The following is a 19501-nucleotide window of genomic DNA, read 5'->3' as shown; positions in this document are numbered from 1 at the left end:
CAACAAGAGTTTAAAAAATCGAGTAGCATTTCTCATGGATTGTATAGGTATACTCTGTCCAATATTGCTAAATCGTTTCACGCGAGTAACATAACAATATTACGTAAACATTGCATAAGTGGATCGGAAAATATTTTTTATATAATAACACGTTGCGAACGAATTTATACACTGTGAAAATGTACATTCTCTCTGATAACTCTGATAATATTGCTCGTGATTAAGATTAAAAATGCCTTAAAAGATTGGCACAATTGGCATTATTACGCTGTCATCGCAATTTCTGATACCAAGTCTCGGATATTTAACAAATGGGAGCATTTTAAATCAATAGTGGGCATTAATTATTTTCAAGTAGAACGTTTGATAAAGTTGAAAATAATCATGCAGTTAATTATTTTTAAGTAGAGGACGTTCGATTAAATTTAAAATAATTTCGATGCTTAATTATTTGAAAGTTAAGATCTCTCTTTTCATATTTAATTAATTATTAAATATAAATTCTGAAAAAAAATGATTTATATAGAGAGTCCGGGAAGAACGGAATCACAAAGTGCATACAATATATTCAAGGAAATTCGAAACATCGAAAGATCTGTTTCAGCACGCATTCGCGCGTACTCTTCCGTGAAATACTCAAGTACACGTATATTTTTTAATGTAAGTAATTTATGAAGAAATTATATAGGAGAAGATAAGTGTTATTGAAGAGCTCCTCGAACACTTTCGTTTTACAAAATTCCATCGAATCGTATACGCTTGAATTTTCGCGATAGCTAACTTCCGAATGACTTTTGGGATCGCGTGCGAGCTCAAGCAAAAAGCGTTAACCGTCATGGTTGGTCTGACGAGAAAAATCAGGGCGTATGCTAATAGCGTCCAGTCTGGCAACCATTACGGAGAAATTGCCGAGATTTACTCGCGAATCGGCGGTACGGTGGTCCGTTTGTCCGCGAGTCGTGATCATCGGACCATGATGCTCTCCTGCCTCGATTCCTGCATCATCCCCCTTCCATTACTTGCACTTCCTACAGTCCTCGCCGTTGATTCCGCCGGCGATGATCGCGAGACTCGCCCGAAGCGCAAATTAATTGAATTATTCACACCACGAAATAAGTAACTTTTATCGCAATCATTGATGAAATAAAGATAAAAGAGAACTATATTTCAATGGCATATATTAACATAATTGAAAATACTTATATATATATTGAGACTAATTTATGCCTGATTTAAAACAGAATTAACAAATAATTAAAAGATTTATTTTTAAATCACGATTAATTATACACGCCACGCGCAATTATCGCTTATAAAAAAATTATCATAAAATCGTTAAAAATATAATTGAATTAAATACACATACTTTCAATACATGTAAGATGTATAATATGTATAGTGTTGTAATTTAAAACACATAAATCATGGTAGGGAAGCAGTCGTTATCACGAGAACTAATGTCGTCAACTGATGTTAGCGCGTTTTAACGAGCCGCGGCACTCTTTTACGACAATTGCAATTAATGAGCACTATTGTTCTGTACCTGCTACTTATGCGGTTAAGATGTACGTTTGAATATAACGTGCGCCCTAGCTTTTTCACGTCAGATTGTGACACTTTGATAATTCCGAGTGTCTTTATTAATACCGATTTAAACTAATGCGAGCCAAATACTTTGATTTATCTCCAACTAACGTACATAAATGGCGATAATAGAATGTTAGAGAAAAATTTGAATGATACAATTATTGTAAATAAAATTCCAAACTCATAAGTATACGCAAGTATAAAATTAGAATTATTAAAATAATTAAATAATTAAAAGAATTAAAATAGTTCTTAAGAACACAATAGATTTTCTCGATTTTATCGCTTAGGAAAACTTAGCTTAAGAATGACCAAAGAATTCTTACAAAACGACCTAATAATTCCGAAATAGGTAATATGAGTGAAACGCACTTGGTTTGCGTTGCGTTTTACGATTGCGTGGCAAGAGTCCGACTTTGCAATTGCGGTCTTCGTTAGTTATTTGTAAAAGAACCCTTCGAACAGGCCGCAGACCGGCTGCAATCTGTAGGCTTACACTTTAGAAAGGCACGTGCATCGATGGACACGATCGTGCCACACAGTCACGTTTCTCGCATACTTCATTCCGCAAGAAACCGCAAAGAGTCGAATTGTTTAACATAAGGTTCTTCCCGTAGGAATTTCTCTTTCGTACTCTAAAACAATAACTATAAAGGTAGCGTGATAAAATTCTCATTACTTCATTGAAAAGAACCTCGTACAATATATTATACACTTATTACATTTTATATCCTATAATTTCACATCGTTATATATAATATTATTATCATATTTTAAACGGAGAGAATTTTCTCTTAGAATTTACACTGAAAATCACGGTAATCATGGGACAATATGATATTGGAAGAATTTGATAAGAGTTTCGCTGATTAATATTTACCACAATAAAAATATTACTATATACATACATATAGTAAAATTAATCGAACATATTTTATATCTTATTGCGGTAAATATTAATCAAAGAAACTCTTATAAAATTCTTCCACGATTACCATGATTTTCAGGGTAAATTCTAAGAGAAAATTCTTTCTGTGTATGTGATCAATAACAGCTGACCGTCTCGTGCTAATTTTAATATAATCATATTATTATATAAAATAATATACATATTATATAATCATATTAATATAAAATATCACATGAAATTTGTGAGACCAAATAAAATCGCGCGACACAAAAGTCAAGAAAAGTCGGCGAGATTATCTTGAGATTATCTCCGTTAAGATTGTCCCAGCATAGAGACCCTCAGAGTGTAACCCAGTGCGACCCACATCCCAGAGGTCGAGAGAAACTGAGTTAACGTCGCAGCTCTCATTTCCGGAACTACTTCTCGACTTCCGTCGCAGGCACCGTCGAGGTACCTGCCACCCAATAAGTGTTCCGGTCACGAATCGATCGGCATTTACCCACTTGCTCTTTCGAAACTTGATTTAGCGAATAAACCTCTCGTATTTATCGCGCGCGAGAGAGATGAATTAAAATTGATTCTCGTTTCAATCAAATTTCCAGGCACAATTTAAACAAGTATACAATGTTTTTTTGTCTATTTAAATTGGAAAAAAAGCGGAATTGTTAAGTTTCCGACAAATAAAAGGCGTGTCCGGTGATTTCGATGTGCGCGATACAACACACATCTCGGAGACTTGAATGCTGGGTTATGAAGTCTCTGGAGCACAAAACTCGCCGCATTTCCGTTCCACGGAGAACGGAAAGGTTTGCTGTGTACCACTTGGCGGCGGCGGATTTTCAAGCCGGTAATTAACTGGGTACTAGCTTACGTTTCCTCGCTATTGTCCTGCTCGGGCCCACCTAAGTATATTGTGCGACAGTTCTCACGGCGCGCGATATAAAGTGAGGTGTCTCGCGTAACGCAATTCGGCGGACGAAATCTTTTCCGTAAAACTGACAAAGTATGTGAAAAGGCGTTATATTTATCTTTCTCGGTGAACGCAATGTCAGTAGAGGAACAGAGCAGACTAGTTATTTTGCAACCTATCATTGTTAAAGAAATCGCAAGTTACGCATTATTCGTCTGAAACGCACTTTCCTCTTCAAGCGTAGATAAGCATCGAAATAGAGTTTCTCACATACACTTTGATGAGCTTAGAATTTAATTCTGAACTTTACAATATTTTCATAATAAAATCCCTCATTAAGTTCTGTGCTAAAACATAATTCACACGAGATTACCTGATAAATAAAACATACGATCCTTTACAGCTTTACGCACAAAGTTTGATTCGTAGACTGTATATATAAATTGAAATTATGTCCCGAATAAACTCTCTTTCGAAATTTTCATATAATAAATCGATTCCATAATTATCTAAAGTATAATCGCTTAATGTATTCGTTATCAATATATTACACAAGCCAGGTTTAATTATTGGACAATATCTCGTCGATAAATCAACCATCCTATTTTTCGAAGCTTCGTCAATCTCTGAGCACAATAATTTCATGAGAATAACATATTGTTATCGCGAAATCACATCGAAATGTCGAAATCCCCGGGAGAGACGTTCTGGACGACGACGCTCCACAGAGAAACAGAGAGAAAAAAAGCGAGACTTCACTGATAGAACCTATTCATATGTCACTGTTTCTAGTGTCGAAGTCGCGTGTATACCTGCGCGTGATTCGGTATTGTGAAATTAAGCAGTTCTTGAGAAACTCAAAACGCGAACGTCATCATGCTATCATCCTCCGGGACATAATTTCTCGCGTCTTACGAAAGAATGATGGAATGATGAATCGAGACAACATGTTATATATGTTTGTAAACGTAGTTCGACATAGTATTTCTTCCATTAATGTTTCTACAAATGTCAAATTAACCAACAGCGTACTCTTTCGCATAATTATTACATTTATGTATATCATTAAAAGTGTGTAATGCATACATTTTTCTTTTCCACGTCAAATAATATAATTCAGATTAATATATGAAAAATGTTCACGTTCTAATTTGAACCGAATCGTCAGAAAAATTTCGCGGAAGCGCGAAGACAACGAGAAAGCCAGTCCTCTTCTCTCGAGCACGGGGAAAAACGCACGATCGGAGATGATCGGAAAGAGAGCATTAGAATCCAGACGGGCATTCTCGAGTGAAAAGCGAGCGTCGATCGAGCGCGGCCGGCCGTAACGCGATGATGATCATCGGCGTACGATGATCGATGGTTGAAGCTCCGAAGCGATATGTTTCGCCGAGCAGAACAAACCGCCACATAACGTGTCCCGCTGCATCGTTTGCCCGAAGCTGCGTAATGCGTGCGTACATTTTTCCCTCGGTAATGGTACCCCTAATTCGAGATAGTATGTATACAATTGTCGTTTGACTACTTGAGAGACGAATTGCTAAAATAAGCCACTTAGAGTATTCACATGGTCGGAGAAAGAATTCCGTGCGCTATTTTTTATTTCCCATCACAAGCAGGCTTTAATATTAATTAATTGATATCCTTATATGAATTATAATTATTTAGCATTCGGAAACTTGGTGAACCGCTGTACATTGAGTGATCGATTCAAAGTTATTCTTTCGTAGACACGTTTCCACTTTTTGCGGACGGAGCAATTTGTATGAAAAGAATCGCGACATTCTGTCTTCTTCCGAGCCGGAAGGCCGTGAAATGTTGATCGTTGTGGTCGATAACAATCAGCCGCGATTTCGTTCTTTTTACGAGACACTTGGAGAAAAGATAGGTTGTATACTCGTCTGTAAATGAGATGTGCGAATCCACCGCTAAATCACGAACGCGAGAAAAACGCTGATCGAATCGACGTTGAGGAGTTCGAACTTAGCATTTATCTGGCAATTTATAATCGTCGGCGAGCGAGTTACGTCACGTGTAAAATATCGCGGCAGATTTACGGATGCGAAACGCGAATAATCTTTCAATTGACCGCCGACAGTATACTTATATATTCCACGTAAAAATTCAGAACTTTCGCCGTGTGCAATCCGCATAATTAAGGTGTTTAGAATAAATGAAGGCACTGCGGAGAAAATCTAGATTTTACGTCGTGAATCGCTCTGAAAATAAATTTACCTCCATCAAGACACGTTGAAAGTGTAGTTGAGGCTAATATATTAATAATTGGATTTCTCTATATATCTTGTTCGAATTTCTTGAAATTTTGTTTTTGATATAATACTCTATAATATACACACGAAGAGAATTTTCTCTTAGAATTTATCCTGAAAAACATGGTAATCGGGGCAATATGGTATTGGAAGAATTTTATAAAAATTTCTCTGATTAAAATATTTACCGCAATAAAATACATTAATACAACAATAAGAGATATAAAATGTTCGATTAACATTTTGCTATATATATATACATAGTAAAATTTATGATGCACATATTAATATATTTCATTGTGATAAATATTAATCAGAGAAACTCTTATAAAATCTTCCGATATATTATACAATCCGATATATCATATTACCATGATTTTCAGAGTAAATTCTAAGAGAAAATTCTCTCCGTCTACACTGTATGATTTGCGTACATTATTCAAGTGACATTTGACGGTGTTCCTGGACTGTTCTTGAGCGATTTACGACTGATTCTGTTAAACGATCGACATGGTGCACTATTGACAAAGAATATAGCAGTGCATTATAATCACGGCGCGATTCGCTCGAAGGAGCTCCTGGTTGTTCGGTCCGTTGGCCGCGTATATGTGCGTCCTGCGAGATGGAGCAGCTAACAGTACTTAGATAGACGGTTGGCATACTGTGCCGACTGGTAATGCGGACCGTTACCAGGCATATGGAAAGTTCGGCGGGTCGTAAAACAGAATGCATATAAAAAATCCTGCGCGGAGGTACAAGATAAGTATCGAGGATAAGAGGCGCCAGGATCTCGAGCTAAATGCAAGACGCGTATTACATTTAAGAATTGTACGGATAATCCCCGTTAATCCCGATTCGATGTTGGATCCATCAGAGGATCTCATACTTGTGTCCCTTGTATATATTTTCCGCTATTGTCGAACGTTATTTACACAAGCTCTCGTCTAGTTTGAAGTTAAGATATCTTTCTATGAAGGACGTTGATAGATAAGTCAAACACAGACACATCTGCTCGAGAGAGTGTTGGGCTGTCTCGAGGGAACGACTCTCTTAGACCTTTAAAGTGGACATTTAGCCTCGCGGGTAGAAACGAAATAACGTCGGCCTGCCTTGTTGCATTTGTTGGTAAAACAAGAAAATACTTGGCGGAAAAAAGCGCAGTAGAAGATGCGATATGTTATTAACAGGGTTCCTATTCAGCTTCGGAGTCGGTTCGTGGAATTTCTACGTCAATGAAAGGATGTGTTGCTTGCAAATGTCAAACCATCATAAACAACAAACGTGCTATCTGAGAAAATCACGCACGAGCTCGTATTTGCAATTATGATTTTTTTTTTTACGATTTTATATATTTATGAATATTTTCTTAAACTCCATTAACTTTGACGTGATTTCAAAGTAGCTGAGATTAATTGGTTCTCCGCTTTTTCCTAGCTTATGAAAGTGAGAAGAGCTGTAAGATTGATTAAATCTCAGTTCAATTAATTTGTTAATAGAGGAACGGTTTGAAATGGACAAATTTATGTCCACCATTATGAAATCATTGCGATACTCATTTTTCCGCGGAAAATTAACGACTGACATATAGGGATGGTGCCATTTTATTGGTGGCGTTTTTTCTTCGAATGAAACGCTTTCAGCTTTCGCGAGATAAAATACGAGACGTAAGAGAAACGGTTTTAACGTTCACGCACGATTGCAGCACTTTAAATTAGAGCAGATGTAAAGTAGGCGTAGTATGGTACTTTCTCCGTATTTGCTTAATTCAATGCAATTCCGCGATAACGTCTTTAGTAATTAGATGAACTGTATCTTAGAATCGATTTCGCACTTTCGCATTTCGATACGCACTTTCTTATTCTTCGTTTTTCCCGCGCGTTTATCTGTGTATTTGAGTGTTTGTAGCCGTAACTAATTACTAAAAAAAAATTAAAGGAAACTTAAAAAAAACTTAAAAATTAGCCGCTGATAAGATTAGCTTCTCGAGAAAGTTTTTTATTAGGTCTCATAAAATCTTATATAATTTTGAATTAAGAGAATAATTTGAAGAAGTAAGAAAAACTATAATTAGTTTAAAAAATAGATTGTTAAACGAAAAAAGTATTAGTAGAGTATATATTTTCACATATTTGTCGCAAAATCTAGAACGTTTCGAAACCTAGAACGTCATTCATGCAAATCGAACAATGACTAATTTCTGTCACTTTATAAAGGAAAATACTGGTTTGCAGATCGGAATTGTTCGCTATTTCGATTGTTTTAAAAGATACAAATCGCATTTCAGAGAAAGCGTTATGTGCATTATTCGACACAGAGGAAAAATGCGACGTATTAATCGTGGGAACCGATTGTTAATCTCGGGCCAAACATTGACACGTTTGCCAACCATTGATTACTATAATATATCGCAACATTCTAATCTATCCAGCATAAATCTTGACCAATAATGTATCTGTCATGAGAGGGGAGAGATATAAATACAGAAAGAGAGGGAGAGAGAGATATAGAGAATGAAGGAAACGGAAAGCCGAAAGAGAACGAAAGTGAAAGGATCAGATTCCTTTGCGAATAATATAGGTGCAAGAGCTTGTTTTGTACATACACGTGCTCCTTACATGCGTTTACACGCGCCACGCCGGAAATGCCGGTTTGTGAGAAACCGTATCAATCCAGAATCGACCCGGTATCTCACTATCTCACCAAATTGCGAGAAAGAATCTTTCGTGTCTTATGTATGATAAATACTTTCGTATATTTAAGAGAGAAAAATAGAAATTTATAATCATTACAAATAATTAAAAACATAGATATAATCAAGATAATTAATTAAATTTTATTTTAAAATTGATATATATGTAAGTATATCACAAGTAAAAATAAATATAAAAGGTGGAGCGTAACATTTTTCAATTCGATTTTTTCGAATTAAACTCCTCGTGTAGACTACATAAATATAGTTTAAAGTTTCTGATAAACTGACATTGAAGAAAATTAAATAACTGAGATTGTCGCGGCACAATTCTTTCCTCATACTTTGAGCCAGCCTCTCCTTTAATCCGTGTTTGACAGGTCAACACGATAACCGAGGACAGTGCTCGCCCTTGTCTCGCAGATTCAGGTATGCGCGTCGCGTTTTCCTGCGATTTCTCTTTGCAATCAGTCGCATTCTTCGGTGAAAGGTTATTCAATCGACCGGACTCGCCCGGTGGATGTCGTAACATTATATGATCAACCGACAAGTTTTTCAGGGACAGTTACGAAAGCCCAGTGACTAATCGCGTTGTCACGCGAAGAAGAAGCATCGCCATTTAGGGAGATCTGATCCGTTAGCCCGGTGTTCATCAAATTAATTATTTCGGCTCGAAAGTACCATATAACGTAGTGTATTTTCATAAACTATATATATATGTACACAGTAATATAATTTTAATATATTTTCTAGAAAGACAAAAACTTCAAAATTTTTTTTCAAATTGCATAATTATTCGCGTAATATCTTCTACTACAATTATATTTTCCACATACACATCATAGTCGCATTATTAAAAAAAATTATATTATTCTTGATTTAAAAATTAGTATCCTAACTCTCGATTATTCAGCATTCTGTCAGATGATGATCATCAGCGATTCGATCTGACAGTCAAGGTCTCTTACGAAGCAGGTACCGATGATCTCATATTGTTATAGTCTAATAACCTTCTTCTCGATACACGTGCACACAATCGCGATTCACTCGATCCTTTAAGTTCCGATATACTCGGTATATATAATACTGTTACACGAAAAACACTCCCAAAATATTACGATTTTTTAAAGGAATCACATTAATATTATTTATTACGAAATATTTTCTAATTCATAAAATGAATAAAAAAATCAATAAAATTTATATCTACATAGAACAAGTTTTTGAGAGAATATGTACTAATTAAACATTTGAATTGCTGGGATTATCATTGAAAAATGATAATGCAAATAATCTTTTCCATCTGTCGCTGGTGCATCGTACGCAAGGTCACTAGCACCAGGAAAATGATCGTTCAGTCATAGTCTGATAACGTTTATACCGATCACCGATTGCTACTGCGTTGGGAGCACTAATTGAGCCCATTACGAATTAATTATTTCAGCAGCTTGACCACGTAATTAGGCGATACTTTCAAGATTATCTTCAGAATATTAAAAACGGGTGCATTGTACTCGCACGTGTATAGAGTGTACGTATATCATTAAAACATTAAATTAAAAGCACGTTCGAATAATCTCAAAATTTATAGCCATTAAAATTAAATTTTTACAATTATATATAGCGCTCTAATAAAATTGATGACAGGCTCATTCTTTAATTAATTGATCACTCATCTCTCTTCGATTTATAGTTAATCTCAAAACTGAACAAAAGAATTAGGTTTAGATTTGATCGGAAGCTTGTCGGAATCGCTTGTCGATGTTCCGCAATATGCATATCAAGATAAATTTGCCATGCATTTTTTCGCACGAATCATTCGTCATAATGAATAATAATTGATAACGAGTTCCGCACTTTATAGCTAACGGTAATAAAGTGCGCTGCGCTAACTAGCAACGTGCTCCCATTACCAAGTATTCCGAGATCTCGCGCCGTAACGATGGCTAGTTTAATTAATTCATTATACGCGCGTTCTCAGTCTTTCCTTTTTCTAGTAGATAAGGAAATCCAAGTCGCCCATTGCGCTCTGAAAATTTTTTATGAGATTGTTACGAGTGCGGGACTTTCATATGATCATATATCATTGAAATCTTTCTACTAAAATTTGAATTTTAATTGTAATCATAATCATCAAATTACGAGTAAAATAGTAGTATAATATGAGTAAAATAATATTACATATATGTATATAAAACAATATATATCACGTTGTTATTATGTCTCGTGTGTAATAAGTAATTTTCGTCAGCAAGAAAAATCCAACTAAATTGACAGTAAAAGTAGAAAATGAAAGAATCTTATTATTTAACGATTATTCGAATTAATGAAAAGCTCAATGATTATCAAATTAATTCTACGAGGATTTAGAAGAAGAAAATTAAATAACTGGTTCGTTATTTTATTCTAGGAGTAACACAATTATACAGAATTTAAATTCCACAATTATAAAAATGTTCCGACTGTTACGCAAGATATCTCCCAAATAATAGGCAGAATAACAGAACGAATTATATAATCAGTTTGCACTGGCACTTGGCATTTGCAATAATCTATCTTCGCCGCCGTATAGGGAGCTAATTTTATATTTATATTTAAAAATAAATTACATCCTCTGGAAATTAAAATTCCAAATATTCTTCCCTCGCAAGTATAATGATACATATATTTTACTCGACATTGCTTGTCAGTATTTTTGTCGATCTTGTAATATTTTCCCATGTCGGGGGGTTCGCCAAGTCATTTTTCACTGAGGAAGGAAAAGAGCGTGTGGGGCGCGATGTATCCGCGTTTATCGGAAAAGAGCACGTTTACATATTTGCGCGGAAACAATCAGATCGTGAGTGAAAGGTCCGCGTGTTGTTCCTTTCGTCGGCCTCGAACGCCGGGAACGCACGTTATAGCCGCATACCGACGATGTAGGTGATTCCGCTATCGCGAACCCTTTGTTAATCCGGAAGTCTCGGATAGCGTGCGCGAAAAACGTGAAAGGCAAGTTAGATTTTCCCAGATTTTACGCCTACCATAATAGTCGTTTATGCGAACGCAGTCGGAAGTCGATCCCATGAAACACAACGAAGAAATCTCTACCCTCTAATTACTCGTGTGTGTAATTAAAACTAGGCTAAATAGTTTCGTGTTTCCAACGTGCAAAATAAAAAAACAATTTTGCAAGCAATTAAAATCTCGGAGAGGAAAACAAAATATTCTTTACATTTTCGGCACTTCATTCTTCATAAGTATTCCTCCAAATCCATGAATTCAATTTCTCGATTCTCGATACAAAATTATTTTTGGAAGACAAAAAATGTTCGTGTAGCCTGAGTGTTTTAAGACGAACTCTCTTTTTCCAGTCGAGTGTTAAAATGTGGAAGAAACATTTTTAAATTCCTTCTCGAGTTGCTTGAGCGATTAATGACGCAAACACGCGATGTTTCTTTCCATTCGACAATTGAATGATATGCCTCACGCCTGAAGATTCAACCTACTTACAATTAGCTCTTACCTGTCCGCGTTCCTGTCCGCGATTATGAATACACCGCTGCAATCACGGTATGTGCATGATGCACGATACGCGTTCGCGGAAATTTATGCGAGATCTGGGCGTGTTAAACATGGCCAAACCACCCTCGTGGGACCGAGAAAAACTCGGAAAGTCCAGCCACAATGCTGTGGGATATTAAGACGGAAATGCGTATCAGTAAACAGTCATTATCGTCCATATGAATATAATGCGTGCATGGTGCATCGACCCATCGTGAACTCGCCAGACGTGAGGAAAAACTGATTTTTAGCCGATAAGAAAAAGCAACGATTCGCATATTTATACACTTTAGAGAATCGAGATGATATTGGAAATATTTCATAAATTACACTGTTCAAAAAATGATTTTTTTTTAACATCCGAATGAGATTAGTCGTTTCTTAGTTTTTTGGATTCTGAATACGGTTTCCAAATTACTCCATCACGTCACAATTTTGAGAAATTTTTAATTAAAGTTACGGAAAAAGGCGATTTTTTATTTTCACGAACTTTGTCACATTATAACTTTTTTTGCAACTATAATAAAAATTCTATCAAAATTATGACGTGATAGAATAATTTGGAAACCAGATTCGTATTCAGCAGAAAACCATAAAAAACGACTGGTCTCGGTCAATTTTTTTGTTGAACAATGTTATAAAAGAAAAGAAATATATTCTATTTTTTTCGAAATGACTTTGTAAAGTAGAAAGAGAGATCGTAAGGTGAATTGTTGCTTTATTAAAAATGTTGTCCTGAATAAACATTTGAAAGAAATTACAGAGGAGGCCTCTGCAAGCTATCGAAGGGTCATTGGGCCAGTTGGTGATATGCGGTTGCGAGGCTTAACGATAGCCGTGGAAAATAGCGGCGTGTAAGAAAAGTCGGTATGACCAGCGTTGAAGAACGCCTCGTTGAACGAACCCAAGCCCATAGAACGAACCCGTTACGAGTCAACGGCCGGAGTGTTACACGCGATACGTGTCTTCGGCCCGATCTCGCTATCGATAGCCACGCACCTTACGGTGCACGAATTCCTGTGGGTTTTGATCGCGACAACTGTTCCAGCTGATGTCTGAATTAAAATTTACTGTTCGTCTAGTCGAAAATTCACCTGTCGAGACTTATTATTATTTCTTCCGAAGCTAAAAGTCAAAAGACGAAAACAGGTTGCACTACGCGAAGAAAAATTACATACCTAATCATTATTACGTATTTATAAATTTAATTAGAAGAGATCGAGGAAAAAATAACTCTTAACTTTAAATCTCTTTGCTTGAGTTATCCTGAAAATCTGTTTCTACTCTTCTGCTGCATAAAAATAATTTGCAGTGGATATTATTGCATAATTATATCATTAAGAAATTGAATTACTACATGATTTCTCTTAAAGCTCAATTTTTTAAATCAAAATCTGAAGTGTAATAGCGATGATAACGATCGATTTCGATATCACTGAACACGTCTTACTCTAAATTCTACAGTTTTTATATTATATATGTCAATATATTTAATTTGTGTGAAATTAATTGGCACTATTTTCCTGTAAACTTTCATATTTAGAAAAAAATTTAGATCGCTCGAATAATAAATATGGCTTGCGCATCTAATTGTTAAATATACCTTTCGATATCGATTATAGCGCGAAGTATCATAGCGATTTCTCTTCTCATATTTAGTAGATTTTCGTTGTCGCACGATCTAACGAATGATTTCTTTCACTCATATGGAGAGAAATGGATCATGCTCGTTGTTACCGTGACGATTGACCGTGTATGGCATAATAAACTCGCGAGGAAAACGCGTAACGCCTCTTAAAGAAATTGAACTACTCTATAATTTCGCGATTATATGAATAAATCAATTTAGAAAAGTCTACAACATTTATGTCAGATGTTTACAGATGAAGGCGAAAGATTTTCCGACGCACGAATATTGCGCGAAATTTTCACCCGCAATGAAATTAATAGAACGTTACGAGAAAAAATAAAACACGGAATCGCATGCTCCGTTTCTTCGGATACCTACACAAGACGGGACGAAAGGCGGGAATCGCAGAATATAATGCTGACAATGAGCGAGAATGGCCGGATGGTATTTCGCGTTTGTGAAATGGCCTGTTCCAAGGCTCCACGAAGGGAGGCGCGAAAGGCATTATAATGAAAAGCGACATAATTGCGAGAATGCACAAGCCTCGTTGCGACATGTTTCGAAATCACGCGTGTACTCACGCGCGGCCAAAGGAATTGGCGCTTTCTCTAAGACCTAAGAGGACGCGTTCCCTGCATCTATCTAGGTGTTACGACATTATAATGACATCCACGTATTATTCACAGAATTTCAGAGTTTGTGAAAAAATAATATATAATTTGTTTCACCTTTTATAAATTATTGTATCTCGACTTTTTTATTCTGTAACATTCACTTCAGCACTTATCGATTTTAATTTCGTTTCTTCACAATCGATAAGTCTTCCCGTTTTGTCAGAACATTTTTATAGACACTGTAATATATTAAAAAATTAATTTAAAGCTCCATATTTATTCAACATCTTTTTTATATTTTTACAATTCTTCCGCGAACAATTTTTCCTTTAGTTATATAATTGCTTTTCAGTTATCAGCTGATTTCTGTCAAAATATATTATTGGAGTTTAAAGTATTATAATATATCATTCATAACATTATTATTTTAATTCTTACAACATAATTTTATTTTAAAATGTAATTAGCAATTGACGTTTTAATCAGCTGATTTCTGTCAAAAGACATTAATAAAGCGTTAATAATAATATATTATAATACCTTAGTTGCGATTAATATTTTTTGACAGAAATCAGCTGATATCTGTCAAAAATAATTCAAGTTTAAAGTATTATAACACATATAATTTAAAACGTATTATTATTTTAGTATAATATATTTTAAAATTTAATGAACAAATTAACGCTTTAATCAGCTTTCTAATAATTTTTAATAAAGCTTAAAATATTCGTCGATTTATCTATTTCGTGTCTATCGACTTCTATGCAAAAAGAATCTTCCTGATTTTTTTCCTCGTTTCATTATTTTTATACTTCAACTTTCAGATGCAATTCCGAAGGAGCTGTTGGTGCTGCTGGCAAGCGCGTTCGTCGTCGCGGCGACGACGTCCGCTTGTCCGTGGGCGCAACACACGGTGGATCTCGAGAGCTCGTGCATCTGCGACTACAATCTGGCCGGCGAACTCTCGGTGCAGTGCGACATCGTCGATTATGAGCAACTGTTGTCGACGATGCGACGTTATGCCACCAAAACGTCGATCGATCTCTTCTACGTCAACAACAGTACGATCGGCGTCTTGAGAAACGACTCGCTCGCCAACTTGAGAATTCACAACATGCAACTGTCCGGTTGCCGCATCAGGAGCATCGAACCGGAAGCCTTTAAGGGTCAAGAGCAATACATGAAAAGTCTGAATCTCAAGGATAACGAACTCGCGGAGATCCCCGCCACCACTTTGAAGATGCTGAAGAACCTCACCGTGCTCGACCTCTCTATGAACAAGATCACTAAGGTCAACGACAATGCCTTCGCCGGCACCAAGCTGATCACGCTGAAGCTGTCCGACAACGAAGTCACTCTCGCTCCGGGATCGTTTCGCGGCCTGGAAAGGACGCTGAAGAATCTCAACCTCAAGGGAACGCGGCAGAAGAAGGTGCCGGAGGCGCTCAGAGGTCTGAGGACCTTGGCCTTTCTCGATCTATCGCAGAACAGTATACGCGAGCTTCCCGGTACATCCGGTGCCAAAGCTTTTGACGGTCTCGATTCCCTCACGGGATTGAATCTCGAAAGAAATCTGATTCAGAATATCGGCGCTGACGCGTTCCACGGCATCAGGAACACTCTGAGCTCCCTGAGCCTGCTGAACAATCTCATCCCGGATTTCCCTACAGGGGCTATTAACAGCGTCCACGATCTGAGAGTAAGTAAAGAAATGTGGAAAATCCGGGAAATTTTTCAGACAGTTATGATTCGAAAAAATATATTAATTATTAATATCGTACTATATATTCTTAACGCAAGTGGCAAATTAAGTTAGATTATTTTCTATGAAGTGATTGATATTCTCCAGGTGCTTGACATTGGATTCAATTTGATCACCGAACTACCGGTCAACGCCTTTCAAGGGAACCCGTCAATCACGCTGCTGGCGATCGACGGTAACCCGTTGTCCACGGTACCGGAAGAAGCGCTTGCTCGGCTAAACGGTACCCTTCGCGGCCTAAGTCTGGGCGGACGGTTTCTCGTCTGTGACTGCCGGCTACGATGGATCGTCGATTGGATCAAAACGCGAGATCTACAGGTCACCAGCCGCGAACGCAAGCCACAATTTTGCGGTAGTCCGCAGCGTTTGCAGGATAGAAACTTCTATAATATCGATCCCGAAGGTAAATCTTATGTGCGATGTTTGCTTTAAATTTGACAGATTTTCTCAAGTCTTGAAAATGTAATATTAAAAAAAAATTAGTTAAAAATAGAACAAAAACTTAATTTAAAAAATTAATTAATTTAGGATAAAAATTCACAATATTCTTAGTTTAGAAATTTTTCTTAATATATAAAAAATTAAATTATTCCAACTTAAAACTAATTTTTATTTATATAAATAATATTATATATACAAAGCGAAAGAAGTGTCAAGAAAATTAATATTCAATGTTGAAAAATATTATATGTAGACATGAGTTGCGATCGACTACCAGAGATAATCGGAATCGGAACGGTGGAGAGTGTGGACACTAGAGAGCCAACGGAAACTGTAGCTGATGGAGATGCCAATAGTCATCTTCCAACCGTTCGTCCTTCCACAGCTTCCACAACCGAGCTAATAACCAGTACACTGTCTACGACCACAGTGACCGTATTGTCGTCGACCGAACAGAGAAGAACGGTACCATCCTCAACCTTTGTCCCGACGACTCGATCAACCGCTGCGCGAACCGGAAATGTCGTAGTCGTAAGAACTACTCCATCGCCGCCGAAGCAGTCGCAGGAACAGATACAACATCAACCGAGACCGCCATTGGTTCTGGGATCGCCATTGTACAAATTAAAGACGAATGACAAGGATATCATTGTAAAAGATGTACTCAGGCAAGATAACGCGGTCATCATATATTGGGATACTGAAGCAACTAACATTCTAGGCTTTAGAGTGATTTATCGATTGTTCGGAGATAACAGTTTCAAACAGGCACCGCCGCTTGAAGCCAGCGAACGAGAGTTCAAGATCAAGAACGTGCCTTCGCAGGTAAGAAAGACATCTTGTTGTCAAGAATTGATATTCAATGGACATTCAAAGAAATATATCGGTACCTGAATAAAATTGTATTCACACTTTAACTTGTTCGAATAACTCTCTTGAGAAAATTATATATAAAATATATATTATAATATAATATATAAAAATATATTACATTATATAATTATATACACAATCTTAGTAAAATATCCTTAATAAATTGTGCCGAGACATTATTCGACATTCACGAATAAGAGTATAAAGCTTTATAAATATTAAAACATTCTTTAATATGCTGTATTCTTAATTGTTTGTTATGTTGATTTAACTTTTCATTAAAATTATAATTTATCTAGAGCGTGAAAATTGTATTCAAGTTACTTTTCGATCGCAGGAATGTATCGTGGTTTGCGTGGTCTCGCTGGAAGAGACCAACATTACGCCTGCAAATGTGCCGTATAATCAGTGCCGCGAGGTCAGAACGGAGAACTCGCCGACCTCGAACATGGACAAGATCACGATCGCCGCGAGCGCGGCGATCTGCGCCACGATCGTCGTCGCGGTGATCATCTTCGTGGTAGCGAATCGACGTCGTGCCCGCAAGCTACACACTCTGCACAGCATCGATCAGACGAAGATAGGTGGCCCGATCGCCGGCCTACCGGTCAATTGTTGCTCGAACGTCGGTCCGACGCCCAGCCCCGGAGGACCCCTGGCATCGATGGCCACTCTGAGCGCCTACAACGCTCAGAAAGAGTGGGACCAAGTATCGGCTTACAGTAATAGGAGTATACCGCGGCCGAGGATCTTCCCCATAGATCGACAAGGTGAGTTTTTAATTTTTATTTATTTTTTTATTTTTTAAGATAAAAATATAAGAACTGATACTTTTTGTAGAAATAAGCAAATGCAAGGTAATAAATTATGTAAAATGGATTTCAGGGTCGATCACTAGAGCGTCCTGCATCGACGACGTGCGTTCCCAGATCGGACATTACAGCGGCAAAGTGTCCGCCCGGTCGATCGCCGACGGTCAGTCCCAGCACAGCTTCTCCAACAACTCCACGCGGTACTTCGCCAACACCGCACTGGCCTCGAATCTCGTCAACACGAGACCAGGTCAGTTTACTGTACATCGTATCATCGCGCTTGTTCCGTAGCATTCGTCCAAGTTTTTTTAATTACGTATCTTCGTTTAACATTTCAGAATTACGACAATCGCGTCAATCATTGGCGGCCGCCTCGGACCGGATGTCGCGGTCAAACTTTTCCAGCAATCATCTACCGCCACACTCTTCGGCCAGGCGGCAACGACCCCGATCGCGCAACCGTAATCTCGAATCAAATCCGCCGCGACCCGGTAGTCGGTACAGCTTAGCGGATTCCACACACACCCTCAACAACTACGACGAGAACAACTGGACCGACCACGACATGGACATCTACATGGCTCGCAATCCCACTACGAGAGGCGGCCTCGTGCCGCTTTAAAATTCGGTGGCCTCAACATTATCTCATCGTACATTATTGCTCAAGCGTGTTCAAGTAGAGTAACCAGTCCTTTTGATAGACCATGATTCTCGCTCGTGCGATTCGTTTTCAAGCTGAAGCGACGGTTAGAGCGTCTAGATAATTCTTGACAGCAGTTCTGATCGGAGGAGAGAAGAGTCTCGAATGCGTCGAGTGTTTTATTTTAGAAAATATTCGTCACAATATTTATATAAGTGAGTTTAATTTTCTCAAAGGTCTAATCAAAGGTGTAATCGTGATGATAAAAAAATATTTCTTTGGCACATTCGAAACTTATCAGCTTCGATCATGATCGATGATAATATAACGCGGCAGACAATATGTAATATTTGTGAAAATACGTACGAACTGCGAGTGTTAGGTTGAGAAGCCTTAGATGTATGTCTTTGTGTAGCTTTAAGCAGTTTTATGTAAGAGAATACTCTAATTACCAAATCGCGTTGAAGCGAACAAGCCGAGAGCGTCTTTTTTGGCTAGCTTAAATGCACAATTTCTTTACGGTTCTATTATTCAAAGACTGTAATCAAAGTGTCTATCTCTAGAGAGAAGTCTTTAGAGATCTCTAACGTGACCAAATGAACTGATACATCGTGAAAACTCGACGTTGCTCTCGACGTCCCTCTGAACGAGAGGAAAAACGGGAGGGACGCAAAATGAGAGACTTTATAAAGCTCACCGTAAAGTCTAAAGTCTTTTATAACAGTGTATTCGCACGTGCATTCGCGTGTGCGCGTATCGATGACGAGGCCGAACTCGTCAGACGTATTCATGACGAATAAAAAAATTATTTCATTACTCA

General features: G+C 37.5%; 2 protein-coding genes across 2 annotated transcripts in view; one reads left to right on the top strand and one right to left on the bottom strand.

The window, feature by feature from the left end:
* Rab3GAP1 (RAB3 GTPase activating protein subunit 1) overlaps positions 1-19501 on the bottom strand; it is a 31784-nt gene that overhangs the window by 9634 nt on the left and 2649 nt on the right. The gene's annotated exons all lie outside the window — the stretch shown is intronic.
* Positions 1-19501, top strand: part of haf (leucine-rich repeat and fibronectin type-III domain-containing protein hattifattener) — a 26264-nt gene extending 6763 nt beyond the window's left edge. The window contains exons 5-10 of the mRNA XM_085485123.1: positions 14978-15852; positions 16003-16318; positions 16610-17181; positions 17567-17999; positions 18115-18291; positions 18380-19501. Coding sequence (XP_085341249.1) covers positions 14978-15852; positions 16003-16318; positions 16610-17181; positions 17567-17999; positions 18115-18291; positions 18380-18663 — 2657 coding nt within the window. The 3' untranslated portion in view covers positions 18664-19501. The remainder of the gene's footprint in view (positions 1-14977; positions 15853-16002; positions 16319-16609; positions 17182-17566; positions 18000-18114; positions 18292-18379) is intronic.

The sequence above is a fragment of the Nylanderia fulva genome, unplaced genomic scaffold (assembly GCF_048542155.1).
Source record: "Nylanderia fulva isolate GAGA-0341 unplaced genomic scaffold, ASM4854215v1 Scaffold34, whole genome shotgun sequence".
Lineage (NCBI taxonomy): Eukaryota > Metazoa > Arthropoda > Insecta > Hymenoptera > Formicidae > Nylanderia > Nylanderia fulva.
The sequence above is the reverse complement of the archived record's forward strand: the minus strand, read 5'-3'. Positions and strand labels throughout refer to the sequence as shown.